Consider the following 16,696-nt stretch of genomic DNA (forward strand, 5'->3'; position numbering starts at 1 on the left):
AATTCTAATATCTTTTAATTATTTGATGAATTTTTCTCAAACCTTTGGCAATATTTTTTATTATTTTTTCTACTATTTTTACAATAAACTTTTTTGTCAGGGTAAACCTCCCCTTTAAGACTAACTACTATTCTAACTTTGAAATTCTCGTAATTACTATGGATACATTAAAGCAACAGATCAAAATTGGGGTTCCCATGCTAGTTGCTAGTTACATTTGGGGCCAATTTACCATAATTGAAGTCTTTATGAAACAAGAACCTCTATGTATTGCTGGACATTAAGCTGTTGAATTCATTTTCTGGGGGAAGTGAAAAGTTGTACTATTTTTTTTTCGTTGTTAATCTCTTTGTTTTTGTAACACTGTATTGTCGATGTCCCATATAATGAACTTGATTAGCTCTGAAAATAAAAGAATTTGTTGGAAATAGAACACAGCTCTAGCAGCACTTCACAACAATAGACAATAAGCAACTTTGTTACTGATTTTCTAATGTGCAGATTTGGGAAGGCACTCTTTAGAGAAATGTGGCAATGTGCTCCCCTTTTTTTATGAAGTGTCCCCGATTAGATTAGCAGGCTATTTCTTGTCAGCAAATGCTAAAATAATGATTTGATATTTGAGTAACTGACTTTGAGAGGTATATCGATAATTTTTTTATTAATGGCATCCTTGATGCCCCCCTTATATTGACTATGTAAGGCTTATCAATAACTATGTAAGTGAATATACATACTTATTTTTTTTCAATTTTTTTTCTCTAGATTTTACCCAAAAAATACATCCCGTCTCTTGTAATATCCTTGCAATTTCTTTTGCACTCATTATAGGCATTTTGCTGATGTAATTTGATGCTTTGGTGAGAAAAAAGAGAAAAAATATTTTTATCATGTATTCAAAAATTTATTAATTAATAAACATTTTAATTTGAAATATTACTTTCTAATCTTGATATTCGTGATTTAATTAATCCACCAATTTATATTCCGTGAAAGATATGTGATGATGATGTTATTGCTACCAAACTGTGTTGTGATGAAATGGCACTGAAGATTACTTCTATATGACTGGAATATGATAGTGCTACTGATTGATTGATTCTGTATGTCGGGTATCCATGGGTATAATACTAGTACAACAGGTATTTAGTATCAAAATAACATGCGTGGCAAGATAGCCCATAAAAGCCATTGCAACATGGCATACTGTGACATTCAGGTGCAGCCGAATTAAAGACATGAATGAGTTTGATTTAAAAGTGGGATAGGAATTAAAATGAAATGAGAATAATTGTTTGCTCACATGATTATGTGGAATGTGTGTGTGTGGAAGAGAGAGGGGGGGGGGGGGTGGAATCGATAGAGAAATATAGGTGGGCAGGTACAAAATTTTTATTTTATTTGGAAGTGACCTTTAAGATAGCCTTGATGAGAGCAAATTAATACATGGGGGGTACTGGGCTCTCTTTTGCTCCCATCCCAAACTCAGACTTAAAAAAAAAATCTTCATAAGATTTGCACCAGATTGTTCATTTCAATTTCAAAATAAAGACAAAATGACCTGATTGCTCTCTTGCTCAGATTTTTCTCATCATTTTAAGTATTTACCCCACCCCCCCCAAAAAAAAAATAATAACCAAATATTTGTGGCTATTCATGATGTGTAATGAAAATAATGGGCAGTGATGAACACCAATAGAGCAAGCAGATCCCTAAGTTCAATCCTACTAATGAATCTCTTGTAAGCTTCCAAAATGTCTTCCAGGGAAATATCTAGCAAATAAGGGAATTAATTGATGTAGTAATAATCGCGAAAGAATAAAAAATATGTAAACAAGCTGAATAAACAACTGAATACCTTGAGGGGGGTGAACGGGGGAATGATCAATGACATGAATTTACCAAAGACGCAGCTCTATGAATACATTTCATATTCAATCACGTCGCGTATTATGCTAATTTGTGACAATTTGCTTATTTGCATATTTTTACGCTGTGCGCGCAGGCCAAGTTATGATCACGCCTCTGTTTCGCTGGTGTGCCATGAAGTTGCGGTGTCCATAGCCTTGTACGCGAAAAATGGGAGCAGTGTGCACTTTTGACCTTCCAAAATTTCCCCATGTCTGACCGGATGCAGAAGCGGAGTTTCCACCCCCTGTACGCGCGTTTCCGTTTTACACCCTGGCGAAGGCATTTTCCGGAAAAGTAGCCAAAAAGCGACTAGTGAAGAGTCTACGTCTACGTTTGTTTACTTTATCAGCTGGGCGCGCGATCCAAAGTCCACACCGAAGTTATCCGCAGAACATACCGTAAATGCAGCTGAGCTTGAATGTTTGCCTTGATCATTTGCCTTGCCGATTTGCTGATGTCTGTCTTTCTCTCTATCTGTCTATATATCTCTCAAATTCTATCTCTATCTATCTATGTAACTGCAGTATCTATCTAATAATCTTCTCTGTCTCTCTCATTCTTTATCTAACATCTCAAATTCTCTACCTCTCTCTATCCATCTATCTGTCTTTCTCTATTTCTCTCTCTCTACCTACCTATTTAACCTATCTATCTGTTAATTAGTCGCTCTTCTCTCTCATTCTTGATCTATCTGACATCTATCTATCTCTCCAATTCTCCAGCTCTCTCTCTCTCTCTATCCATCTGTCTGTCTTTCTTCTATCTATTTATATCTATGAAACTACAGTATCTGTTATCTTCTCTGTTTCTCTCATTCTTTATCTATCTATCTAACATCTATTTATCTCTCAATTCTCTCTCTCTCTCCCCCCATCTATCTATCTATCTTCTATCTATTTTTGTAACTACAGTATCTATCTATCTGTTAATTTGTTGATAATCTTCCGTCTCATTCTTTATCTATTTAACATCTATCTATCTCTCAAATTCTCTCTATCTCTCCTTATCTATCTATCCATCTGTCTGTCTTTCTCTATTTCTCTCTATCTATTTATCTATTTTTTAACTATCTGTTAATTTGTTAATAATCTTCTCTGTCTCTCTCATTCTTTATCTATTTAATATCTCTATCTATCTATCTATCTATACATCTGTCTGTCTTTCTCTCGTTCTCTCTATCTATCTATCTATTTATCTATCTATTTTTTTAACTAGAGTATCTATCTATCTGTTAATTGTTATAATATTCTTTGTCTCTCTCCCTCTTTATCTATCTAACATCTATCTATCTCTCTCTCAAATCCTCTATCTATCCATCTGTCTGTCTTTCTCTCATTCTCTCTATCTATCTTTCTATTTATCTATTTTTTTAACTAGAGTATCTATCTATCTGTTAATTTGTTAATATTCTTTGTCTCTCTCCCTCTTTATCTATCTAACATCTATCTATCTCTCTCTCAAATCCTCTATCTATCCATCTGTCTGTCTTTCTCTCATTCTCTCTATCTATCTTTCTATTTATCTATTTTTTTAACTAGAGTATCTATCTATCTGTTAATTTGTTAATATTCTTTGTCTCTCTCTCTCTTTATCTATCTAACATCTATCTATCTCTCTCTCAAATCCTCTATCTATCCATCTGTCTGTCTTTCTCTATTTCTCTCTCTATAATTATATCTATCTATCTATCTATCTATCTGTTAATTTGTCTATCTTCTCTGTCTCTCTCATTCTTTATCTTTCTATCTATCTAATTATCTGTCTCTCAAATTCTCTATCTCTCTCCTTCTCTAGCATCTGTCTGTCTTTTTTCTCTCTCCCTCTTTGTCCGTCCATATTTCTATCTATAACATCTCTCTCTCTTTCTCTCTCTCCCCTCTCCCTCTATATATCGACCTCTCTGTCTCTCCCCCTCTCTCTATTTATCTATCTATTCATCCATCTCTCCCCTTTCTCTCTCTTTCTATCTATCTATCCACCTCTCTCTCTCCCTCTCTCTATTTCTATCTATCTATCTATTTGTCTATCTTGTCTCTATCTATTTATCAGTCTTCTATATCTATCTTTCGGCAGCTACTAAGTGTATCAATCCATCAAACTTCAATTTGTCTTTCCATTATAAGTATCTGTTTATTTTGATTTTGTCTGTCATTCTATTCATTTAGTTAATAATTTATTTTTAGAAAAAAAAACTCATAAACAACGCGACTGCAAAAGCATGTTCGGATATCACTCCTGACTGCCGCTCTCTCTGAAGCTAGTGCCGAGGAACTCTGTGTTCTGATCAGTAACTGTGCAAATTGCATGCGGTGGTGGACTCGCCTGTGTCGCACGCTGCATGCAACCAGCGACGTGTGTAGACTCTTCACTAGTCGCTTTTTGGCTACTTTTCCGGAAAATGCCTTCGCCAGGGTGTAAAACGGAAACGCGCCCCCTGTACAGGGCCTTGATCAAAATGAGAGCTCGGTCCGAAGGCTCGCTCAATCGAATTTTTACTGGTCGAGTTGCTCAGACACAATTACTAGACTGTATTGCGTAATCATAGATCATACACGTACCAGGTACATGCGGAAAATTCGCCTCGGCCAAGCTCTCGGACTCGGAGCAACTTGACTGAGAGTCTGAGTGACTTAGACTTAGTCTGGATTTTGAAAAATCATCAGTGAAACGATGTTTGTTTGGAAGTGAGTTTATTATTTCTGATCTAAGTAGTTCCGTTTCAGTAGCAGCTACCGGTAGTTTACCGTAACATAGCCAGGTACTTTTTGGAACAATCAATTTACTCCAGCACTAGCCGCGCCAAGTTACAAAGCCATGCCAGGCCAGGGACGGTCAACGCAACCTGCCGGAGCTGTCGGGTGCTTCGCCGTCTGTAAACCGCTCGATCCTGCAAGCCTGAGGCTGAGCTCAGCTCAGAGTTCGCTTCGAAATGCTGGGTCGCGGTAGGGGGGGGGGGGGTAGCCTAGGCTGGAGGCGTCTGGGGAGTAAAAGTCATCTACTGTACGTAGGCTTACTCCCCTAAGTACGCCTGGCATGCCTGGCTCTGCTATCTCAGTGCCTGGCTCAGCAGTCATGGCAGTAGAGGCACGCGGCCAATATGGGAGACTCTCTCCAAGAATAGGGGAGACAATATCTCCCACCTTGGAGACTTGCTTTGCAAAAGGACAAAAGAAACAACATCAACAAAAGCATGATTTTCTACACCTAATATTTTGATTCACTGAGGTCAGAAGCCCATTTGTTTTGTGTGTGATTGACAGCAAAAATCCTTATCAAAACAAAAGTAGACGGTGAAAAGGGGTAATTTTTCATGAGAAATCGGCTTATCACATTTTTATTTGCCGCCAAAGTAATCCTTTTGCAGCAAATGTAAACAAAGGAAATTGGACTCCAAAACTGGAGACTGTCTCTGAAATTGGATACCCAAATTCTTTACAAAAGTCTCTGATATTGGAGATAATCTCCCACATTGGAGACAGTCTCCAATATTGGCCATGTGCCTCTACTGCTCAGGGCTGTATAGACAGGAATAACCGTCGTTTCTTGGATTTATTCAACAATTTCTGACATTTTACTGTAATCCCCATTCACCAACGGTAAGGTGTCTGTGTTAGTCTTGAGGACGCAATGATGATGATTTTTTTAGATATGTCATATACTTCTTCATCATTGACGTCTTGACACTCCATAGTGTCTTCAGCGAAGGACCAAAACAAAGATAGATTCCCCCCAAAAATACATCTTTTTAAACCAAAGTCACTAGAAATTTGTTTTATTAATTTTTACACCTTCCTATGCCTAATGTGTAGGAAGGTTTTAAATATTACTTTAAAAAATTTTTTAAAATGAAGATTTCTTACCTAACTGATGCTGCGTAGACCCTCGTTCCACATGTAAACAACGGAAATACAATAGCGTCGACCCTTGAACCGCTTATGTATGACGTACTTCCGGAAAGCAATGCCGTCTTAACGAACAATTTAGAGATAAAAAATCTTATTTAACAAATATTAAAATTTATTTCGTGCTCATAAATAATTCATATTCTGTGTGGGCTCCCATTTGTTAAAACACCAGCACTTTTGTCAGAACAGAGTCCAAAATTTGGGGCAATATAACACATTGAGGTTACACTCTAAGGATATATAAACTACAAATTAAAAATATAGAAGAACTATTGAACATAAGAGTAGTTTAAACGATATAGATGAAAATGCATGAAAATTATACTTTACCGATGTTTAGTTGGGGAAAAGCACATCGAAATTGATCAAAATAGCAGCCAAACTATGAAATATTTACAAACGAACGTGATATCGATATTGCATTCCACCAGCACACCTACAAGGCAATACCGGTATACGAATACAATAATACGATACAATACACTACACGAAGACAAACGATACTAGTTATAATCGCGATATATCGAGACATTAACGATAATGACGTCATTCAAGATGGCAACTTGCAAGAAAAACTGTTAGGTCAGGAGAAAATGTCAGATTTCTCAATCATCAACTGGATTTTTTTTTCAATAACTCCGGTCCAAGGTATGCAATTGCTTAAGTTATTTATATTTCCCTGATAATGGAAACCATAAATATAAATTTCGCTAAAAAAAAAAGTTTTAAATCGCGATCTATAAAACGTTAGTTCACTATACGTTGTCTGTAGCCACGGGCCCCTAAGCTCTTCAGTATATGTATGGTGAGTGGAGCCAACGTAGTTCAGCGGAACAACCAAAATACAGAGACTGAAGCTTTTGGTCTAAGGGCTGTAGAGCCTCGGGTAGAGGCCAGGATTAGGCCTACCCATGGTGAAACTAGACTTATCAACAAATAACAATTTTATTTTTTGTTTTGCGCCCAAACTAAAGTACATGGGCAAGTTTTCTGTTTACCCCTATTTTTATCAAATTTCCTAACTTTCATTAAATAAATAGTTAGTATAATTGAAAAAAATTAAGAGCAAGAGCGTTCACTTACCCCGACTGTTTTACGTCGCCATTTTCCATTCTTTTGTTATCGATACCTAGATACCACACGCATGCAGAGCTGCAACTTAGAGTTTAAAAATACTTGCAAAAAAGTTGCATTTGCCGATTAATATCACGATTCGTAAAATATTTGTTTCGGTTGATAAATATAAAGTAATTTATGTGATATTTATTGATTAAAAGAAATATTTTACGATTCCTGATATCTATTGGCCGATGCAAGTAATTTTCTAATCCAAGTTGGCAGCTCTACACTTTTGCGCATCACATGCCTGCAAAAACACCCTTAGCAGCAAGTGCATTGGGTAAGGATGTTCCTGCACCAATGCAGGAATGTTCAGTACCGTAAGGGCACTAGTATTTGACCCGATTTGAGAGTTTCCTCGAATATAAAAAAAAATAGAATTTACCTGAATTTCATACCAGTCTTATTTCCAAGAGAAAATGCTGGTTATTCTTTTTCCGTTATTTTTTTCTTCAACAAGTCGACTGTGTGTGCGGGCGATCAAATTATACGGCGATGGTTTTTGGCACTAGTATTCAATCCGTCGGCACAAGTATTCAACCTAGCGATAAAAGATGGCCTTGTTTCTCAATCTGCCCTTGTCCCATCCGACTATGGACTAGACCATTTGAGATGAGACCAAACAGGGAATTAATCAAAGCCAGAGACTTAATAGCTCTAGATCTAATTCAGCAATCTAAACCCTTTTGAGATTTGCTATCTATCCTCACTAGGTTGAATACTAGTGCCATTCAGTGCAAAAGGCCATCGCCGCATAATTCGATCCTCCGCGCATACAGTCGACCGATTGATAAAGAAAATACTGACAACAGATTACCCTGGAAATAACAAAGGTATGAAATTAAGATATATTCCATATTTTTAAATATTTTGGGGAATATGTCAAAATCTTTGAATTGTGGCGGGTTGAATACTAGTGCCCTTACGGTACTAAGTAAATTCTAATTGTTTTCAAAACTCAAACCATTGATACTTTGATGGACCTATAATGTGATGAAAAATGTTGTATTTAAAGGGGAAGTTCACCCTGAAGAAAACTTTGTTGTAAAAATAGCAGAAAAAATAGTAAAAATTATTGGTGAAGGTTTGAGGAAAATCCGTTGAAGAATAAGAAAGTTATTGGAGTTCAAAGTTTTGGATTTGTGACGTCATAAACGAGCAGCTGCTTCATGTGTTATGTAATATAAAATGCATGAATTTCAAATTTTTTATGGTTCCTGATGACTTAATTATGTTTTCTATTCATGATCGGGTGTGAAATGATTTGTCTATTGATATACAATAGGTACAGTGAAAACCATTTTCAATTTTCTGAGAAAATGACATTTCATTGATTTTTTACCATTCGCTATGTAGGAATGCTGCTCGCATATGACGTCACAAATCAAATAATTGAAATTCTAATAACTTTTTAATTATTTGATGAATTTTTCTCAAACCTTCGTCAATATTTTTCATTATTTTTCTGCTATTTTTACAATAAACTTTTTGTCAGTGTAAACTTCCCCTTTAAAAATGGTAAAATATCAAGAATGCATTTTTCCGGGCATAGGTTCCCTGTACAGAGTCTAAGAACGGCTTCCGTCTATGAAGCAGGAAGTAGTCTTGTAGAACAACCTACGAAGAAGCAAATTTCTATTTTTTTGGTCTAAGCAAATCCCAGCTATACAGACTTTGTAATTGATATTCATGTAATTTTGTTACCATTGTGAAGCATATTATTTGCACTTTACCCTGCCTATGGTGAATCTACATGTAGATCTATGCAGTAGGGGAGACCGGGGTTAGTTGGAACATGGGGTAAGTTGAAACATTGTAATTTTCTTGAACGCCTGTAAAGTGAATTTATGCAATACTGCCCTCAATTTATTTTTATTGATAACACAACAGTTGTATTATTAATAGCAATGAATTGAGGGCAGTATTGCATAAATTTAATTTACAGGCGTTTAAGAAAATTACAATGTTTCAACTTACCCCATGTTCCAACTAACCCCGGTCTCCCCGACACATTAAAACAAGTTATCAAGAAATTCTTTGAAATATCACTTTTGTAAATAAAAATTACTTATTTCCATTTCAGTTAGGATTTATTTTTCAGTAGTAACTTAAGGGTTATTTTTGTCTCGCTTGCGTAGTGGAGCGAGACATAGGTATCACTATTTCCGGCGTCGGCGGGGTCGTCAACAATTGTGTTGTACACCCAATAACTTTCTATAACTTCGAGGTGGGATCACCAAATTCATACCAGAGGTCCATCTCCTGAAGGCACAGGTAAAGTTTGAATATGAGTGGAATTTGAATAAGGTCAAAGGTCAATGAACTTTCCATGACTGGCACTGTGCTACACATGTATGTTGTACACATAATAACTTTTTATATCTCCGAGGTGGGATCACCAAATTCATACCGGACGTCCATCTCCTTAAGGCACAGGTCATGTCCGAATATGAGTTGAATTTGAATAGGGTCAAATTGACCCTATTAAAGGTCAATGAACTTTCCATGACTGGCACTGCTATGTTGTATCATAACTTTTTATATCTTCGAGGTAGGATTGCCAAATTCATACAAGAGGTTCATCTCTTGAAGGCGCAGGTCAAGTTTGAATGTGAGTTGACTTTGATTAAGGTCAAAGGTCAAACTTTCCATGACTGGCACTGTGCTGTGTTGTTCACACAATAACTTTCTATAGCTTCGAAACAGGTATTAAAGATATCTGACTAGTACTGTATGTTCGGATGCTTTTTGCATCTGTTTGTTCCACTTATGGCATGACCTTACCTGTTTGTTCCACTAATGACATGACCTATAGTTTTGACCTGCAGTCTCTTCATGACTGCAATATGCAGTCGAGACAACGCTTGGCGTTTGCCTTGTTTTTCTTCACCAGAGCGATTGTCATTCAACAATCTCTATTTTTAATTGAGAAAACAACAATTAAAAAAATGCAATTTAAAGCCAAGTTATATGATGAATAGTTGTTATGGGAACTGACAGTGTCAACAAAAATCTAAGCATTTGTCTCCAATAACAAGAGAAAATAAGCCAAACATTGCCAACCTTATTCTACCACATGGGGAGTCCAAACAGAGAACAAGGTGTAATTATTTCCCAATATATTTCTTTGTCGGATCATCACTACATAGTGCAGTTTAGTCTGTTATGCAGACTCTAAATGGCATGTGAAGTTGGATCTCGGCACGCAAAGCGCGCTGCCGCTGGTTTGCTTCACAAAGCGAGCCATTTCTAGTCAGCTATGGTACACACACTGCAGATGTGGGTCTACATTTGTAGACTCTGGTGCAGTTTGACATTGGTTTAGAACTTTGGATGTCATACTGTTGTTAAATATTACAATTCACTATCCTCGAAATGAATATTGTTTCTTTCGCAGGATATTCAAGAAGAAGAAATCTGTCGAGGTCAAATGCTGGTTTTGCCAAGCATCTACTACAGTACCGGCTGGCAATGTGAATTGCTTTGACTGCCCAGAATGTGAACAGTATAATGGATTTACCAAGGTATTTATTACACATATCAATATTTTCTTTGAATATGATACGTATTAATAGATGTTTGACAGTGTCGCTATGTGAGGCATGCTCTTGGTCTTTCCTTCATGAAAAGAAAAAGGAAATATAGACCAGCTTCCAAGAGATCATACAGAGAAAACAGTTTTAAAATAACATGTTGTCTAAGCCTTTTGCTCTACCAACAAGTTGTTTAATCTTTTAAACAATTGTTTAAACTTTTGTAATGATTGAAACCTTTTTAAACAACAATTGTTATAGTGACAGGCTTGAACAACATGCTTATCATTTTAAACAGTATTTAAAATGGAAAGTTGGATGTGTAGATTAGGAGAAAAAAAAACTTTGAGAGAAGTTTTTTTATTCATTTTCTCTATATAACATCCTTTTTTGTCTCACCTGCATACATGTACACTGTAGCAGAGTGAGATTATAGGTCCCGCATTTCCGATGGCAGCTAAACACCAAATCTTTAATAACCGAAGATTAAGTTTCTGAAATGACAGCATAACTTAGAAAATATATGGACCTAGTTCATGAAACTTGGACATAAGGTTAATCAAGTATCACTGAACATCCTGCATGAGTTTCACATCACATGACCAAGGTCAAAGGTCATTTGGGTCAATGAACCTTGGCCAAATTGGGAGTATTTGTTGAATTACCATCATAACTTTGAAAGTATGTTGGTCTAGTTCATAAAACTTGGACATACATGTAAGAGTAATCAAGTATCACTGAATATCCTGTGCACATTTTAGGTCACATGACCAAGGTCAATGAACTTTGGCCACGTTGGGGGTATTTGTTGAATTACCATCATATCTCTGTAGGTGTGTTGGTCTAGTTCATAAAACTTGGAAATAGAGTAATCAAGTGTCACTGAACATCTTGAGCGAGTTTTCAAAGTAAGCACTGCTGCTATATTGAATCGCGTGATGCAGGTGAGACCGCCAGAGGCATTCCACTTGTTATATATTGTAAACACTTGAAGAGCAGAACTATTAATTGTTTATTGTAAAGCGCTTTGAGCATGTTTAAATGGAAAAGCACTGTATGAATGCCAAAACCACAAGTTAGACCAGACTTTGAATAAACCCGAGTTAAGAATACGCACCACTGAGTATACAGATGCAACAGAAGCAAACATTAACTTTTTCATCTCACATTATCTGTAATAGGATGGAGGCTATAACAAGCCTATCCCAGCCCAGTACAGCGAAGAACTGAACCAGACCTACTCAAGACCAGGTCTTTATCAGGAGGATCCTGAGCCTAGACCAAGTCCTCTCTGTGATGTCTGTCAGACCAACCAAGAATTGAAGATTAAGCAGCTGGCTGCTTTTGTTCCTTCTCATGAGGTACAGTATGTCCTGAGACCTTTGCATATGACGTCATAATCTCATAGCGCCCTCCCTCAGAGGATATAGGAATATGTATAAACAGAGTTGTCAGAGATGTGCCAGCTGCAGATCGCCAATGCATGCAATGCAGTGGCTTCAGCCTCTAGACTGGCTGAGTCATAACGTCAATACATTTATGGTCAAAATTCAATCGGGGGGGGGGGGGGGGGGGGCTACACCCTTTGGCTACACCATACAATCTCCACGTTTTTAGGTGGCTCACTCTCCTTGTCATTCTTATTTTGTTATGATTTTTATGATTATGATTTATTGTAAATTGTGAATGTACATCTATATGCTTCTTACATGTATATGTAATGAAATTATTTAAAGTTTTGCTAACTTTATCACCATTGTCAATTATATGAAAAACTGAAAGTGGAAAATGAATAATTTGATTTGAATGGAATTTCAATAATGATATTGAGTGGTTGATTTTTGTAGCTAATTCTTAGAAAATTGTCTTTTGCGCCTATTCTATTTTTTAATTTCCTCTTTGCGGCCACCCCCTATTGAAAAATCCTGAATACCCCATTGATTAAATGATTGAATTCTTGTCGAGGATACTATTTAAAATTTGATAACATAATTCCTAGCAAGGAACATGGTAAAGTGGGCAATTGGCAACATACCGTACACATGAATGAGCTCCAAATTCTGTTGTGTGTTGGGAGTTGCAGTAGACCTGATTGAGAATTTTCATTTGAATCACATTTCAGAAAAACTTTGATGAAGAAGCAAAGGAGTATTCCGACTATCTTGAAGAGGCATACAGACTCTGCCCAGCCTGTAATGAGAATATCTGCGGGGAACTGTACAGACAGGATGCTCGCATCAGGTCCAAACTCCTGGGCCAGAGACTACACCAAGCAACCTTGCCAGATGCACAGGTTTGTTGATGCTGATTTTCTTTATGATTGATCAATAATTTATCCTCATAAATCTTCCAAGAGTAGATTTATATTACAGTGTTGATGATATTATAATAGAATAAACCAGTTTTATTACTGTCATAGTGTGCATGCATTTATCAATATTGATCAATGTATGCACAATATGATAGTAATAATTATAATGATAAAAATATTGATATACTGCACCTTTGATCTAAATTAGATGCTCAAAGAAACTCCAGACAAAATAAGAAAAAAAACACAACAGGTTTGGACTATAACAATAACATCAGGGCGCGACAAACCCGCTTGCCCGATTGCCCGGGGCAAGTGAAAATGACGTGCGGGCAAGCACCTCTCAAAGCCAATTGCCCGATCGGGCAAGTGGTTGTTGCGTCTTTTTTTTCTGTACCGTACCTCGTTTTTCCACAAATCATCAAAAATCCACACTCAAAATCATGAATAAGCCTTAAAAATAGGAGTAGCGCCGTTTCAAATTCCGAAATTGCGTTATTTTTTCTGTACCACGTATTTCCATACATGGTACGGTGTGGTACCAGGTATGAAAAAAATCAACGCAATGGCCGGGAAACAGTTGAATGTAGTATAGGGGTCCATTATGACTACCACCATGTGCAATTTCTAATGCACATTTTCCACCTTCCGATATCACAATTCTGTGATAAAATAATTAGAACTACACAGGAAATAAATCACAGAGTCTAGTAACTTCGCATTGGTGAGTTGTCATGTCATTCGGCTTTGCTTTTCAAAACGGCCTATTAACATCCAAAATAACTTGCCGTATTTGTTAATTATAACTTAAAATTCATTTGTTTCCCTTTTTGAGGGGATGAGGTAAATATCAGACAATAAATCATCAAACAAAGCTCCATCTATTTTACAAGGCCGGCGGGAGCCTCACACACGTGCGCATACTAGCTAGCCAGTCTGAGCTCTGTCTCTCTGCCAGAGCTCTGGGGGACAATTCGCTCAGTAAAGGCCACAATGATGGTGATTTTCTGTTTCAGACAGAGTTTACATTTCGGGTATATTATTCAAAACTTCCAATAAAGTTTGATGATTTCTTCATTGTCATGTATATTTAAGTTATTAATGAATACATTCTCACCAAATTTAGACTCCCCCATAGAGAAATGCAATTTTCGTAGAAGTCTGCGTTTTCAAAGAACTTCAGGAAAAGTTAGGGTATGTGCCTATGTGGGCCTTTATTACACGGCCGAGTACAGGTTATTGTACTGGAATAGGCGAAGTAGAAATTAGATATTGAATTCATTTATATCAAAGTTCAACTCACAGTCACACCCACACAAACACACGCGCACACACACACACCCAAGATTCTAAGCATAGTGAAAAAAAATACTTAAAAATCATACAATATTAAACAATGTTACTAATTATTCATTAATAAGTGAACAGGTATTATTTAAAAAATTGGGCAAGCAGTTTTTTCTATCGGGCAAGCCAATTTTTTCATCACTTGCCCAACAGGGCAAGTGACGAAAAAAATTTTTGTAGAGGCCTGATAACATGTAATACAAAACTTGATATATTTCTTTTTGTTTTCTTTTCTCCCCTTTTTTACCCCCCTTTTTTCTTTTTCTTCCCTTCCTTCCTCCTCTCCATATCCCTCTCCCATTCACATTTTCTTTCCATTTTCTATTCTCTTTCAATTTTTACCCTTTCCCCTTTCTATATTGCTGTTAATACTGTAACTCTCTCTTTTCCTTTCTCTTGTCTTTTTTCTTCCATGTTTCTTTTTCTCTTGCTTTCCTTCTCCCTCTCAAAATCCTGTTCCATTTATGTGCGCTCCATTCCCTATCCTTTATCTTTTCCATTATCCCTTTCCTGCTCCTTTCTTTGCTGTTTACTGCTGTTACATTCCCTTTTATCCTTCTCACATCCTTTCTCTTCCATTTTTTTTTCTCTCTTTCGCTTTCCTTCTCTCTCTCTCAATATCCTGATCCATTCATGTGCGCTCCATTCCGTTTTTATCCATTTCCCCTTTCTATTCCTTTTTGTTTTGTTGTTTTGCTGTTTGCTTTCCCACTCTTGTACCTTCACTCTTTCCTTGTCTCTTCTCTGTCTGTCATCCTTTTTTTTTGCCTTTTCACGTTCTGTCTGTCATTCTCTATCTCTATGTCTTTCCTTTTCACTTTCTTTCACTTCTTGTCTCCCTTCATCTTCTTTTCTCTGCAGGTTGCAAAGGGCCAAAGCCATAGCAGTCAAAAGTTTGTGTATATATTCAGAGTTCTTGCCATTATCGCTGCGACTCTGGTGCTAGCTTGCCAGCTGAGTCTGAATGTGCAATCCTCGGGTCAATTTCAAGATACATCATGTATAAAAACAGGTATGTTTGATATGGAATAACAAAATTACGGTAATAATGATTTTTTTTTAAATGTCTGGAATAAACATAGTAATTTCTCTCACAGTTGATTTGCAGTTTTAGTCAATGAAATTTACATTTTATGCAAGGACTACCGGTATATAGTTTTATGTGAAAAGCCTCCTACCCAAATGTGAGAACAGAATATCATTGTGAAATAGTGGTAATTCATGCCACATGATCTATTGTAACTATCTATGCCTCAGTGCCCTGGGAACAATTTTTTTTGTACTGGGGGTGCTGCAGAGTATTTGTTCCTTTTTCTTGCTCAAAATACACCAATACTTTTTTGGTATGATTTGTTCTGATCATGGAGTATGTATTACATGTGCGTGACACTAGCAATGGTCCGACAGTCCCAGACCGGTAAAACTCACTGTCGGGCCAGTAACTTTTTCATGAAAAGAACAAATAAATTCTTGCCTACGAGCACATGTTTAAAAAGGGTGAATTATCAAGTTTTCAAGTAGAGTCATTTCACATGTTTTTTTCACCGATCTCACTACAACAGACTGGCAATTGTAATTATTATTTGTTTGGCATCACCTGTGCCTGGGAGGCGAAAAGCGAACTGAATCACTATGACCCGCAGGTCTCTCCTCCTGAAATAACTGATTGAGGGGAATGCAACTTATACAAATATTGCAGTCAGTGGGTTCTTAACGTGCAAAGGTGACTCTCCTCTACACGGGGCCTCCATTTAACTTCCTATCCGAGGGACGGAGTTTTTTCCATTGTAACATAGCCTGCATCTATGAAACAAGGGAGAGACGTTTGCACACAACGCACTGAGGTGGACTCGAACCCATAATCTTTGGTTCGACGGGCAGACACATTACCGACTGAGCCAACACCGCTCACCTGTTGAGACAAATTTTTAAAAATACTTTTTTTGTCAAAAAATACTTTTTATTACTTATAAGAATACTTGTTTTGGTTGTAGAATGTTGGCAGGTCTGGTTCTGCTGTAATTTGAAAAGCAAAAAAAATGTTTCATTACAGAATCACTACAAAATGACCTACGAAAATGTAGGTCATTTTTGTTATATTTCTCCAATTTTCAACACAGGTCCAGGGGGTGCTGCCTATGGAGAATAATACACGTCGCACCCCCAAGGAAAATCTTGGGGGGGGGGGGTGTTTCCCAGGGCCATGCTATGTGTATACAAATGCGGTAGACTTTATTCAAGTCCACCTTGTATAAGTTGAAAAATCGCCAGAGTCTAGGCATATTTCAAACGAGGAAATGCGAACATGTTGTTTATATCATCTAAGTGGAACATATTTCTGTAAACTCCAAAGATTTGACTGAGGCACATTCTCTTTTACCTCTATTGGTTCACGTTTGTTCCCAGAATCCTTGCAAAATCTTTAATTTTCCCTAATATACCACGGACCTGATGCACATGCAACTTTTTCATTTTCTTTATTTACATTATGTCCGTCATTTTGTTTTTATAACCTTAAAGTATGATAAAATCTGCCAAAGAGTATTTGGTGATGTGAAAGGAAACAGTAT

At 36.9% G+C, this 16,696-nt stretch overlaps 1 protein-coding gene across 1 annotated transcript in view; it reads left to right on the top strand.

The window, feature by feature from the left end:
• Positions 1–4,534: 4,534 nt before the first annotated feature.
• LOC121427585 (transmembrane protein 201-like) overlaps positions 4,535–16,696 on the top strand; it is a 19,294-nt gene continuing 7,132 nt past the window's right edge. The window contains exons 1-5 of the mRNA XM_041624051.1: positions 4,535–4,595; positions 10,333–10,459; positions 11,650–11,829; positions 12,591–12,761; positions 14,988–15,138. Coding sequence (XP_041479985.1) covers positions 4,582–4,595; positions 10,333–10,459; positions 11,650–11,829; positions 12,591–12,761; positions 14,988–15,138 — 643 coding nt within the window. The 5' untranslated portion in view covers positions 4,535–4,581. The remainder of the gene's footprint in view (positions 4,596–10,332; positions 10,460–11,649; positions 11,830–12,590; positions 12,762–14,987; positions 15,139–16,696) is intronic.

Source organism: Lytechinus variegatus, chromosome 14, assembly GCF_018143015.1.
Source record: "Lytechinus variegatus isolate NC3 chromosome 14, Lvar_3.0, whole genome shotgun sequence".
Lineage (NCBI taxonomy): Eukaryota > Metazoa > Echinodermata > Echinoidea > Temnopleuroida > Toxopneustidae > Lytechinus > Lytechinus variegatus.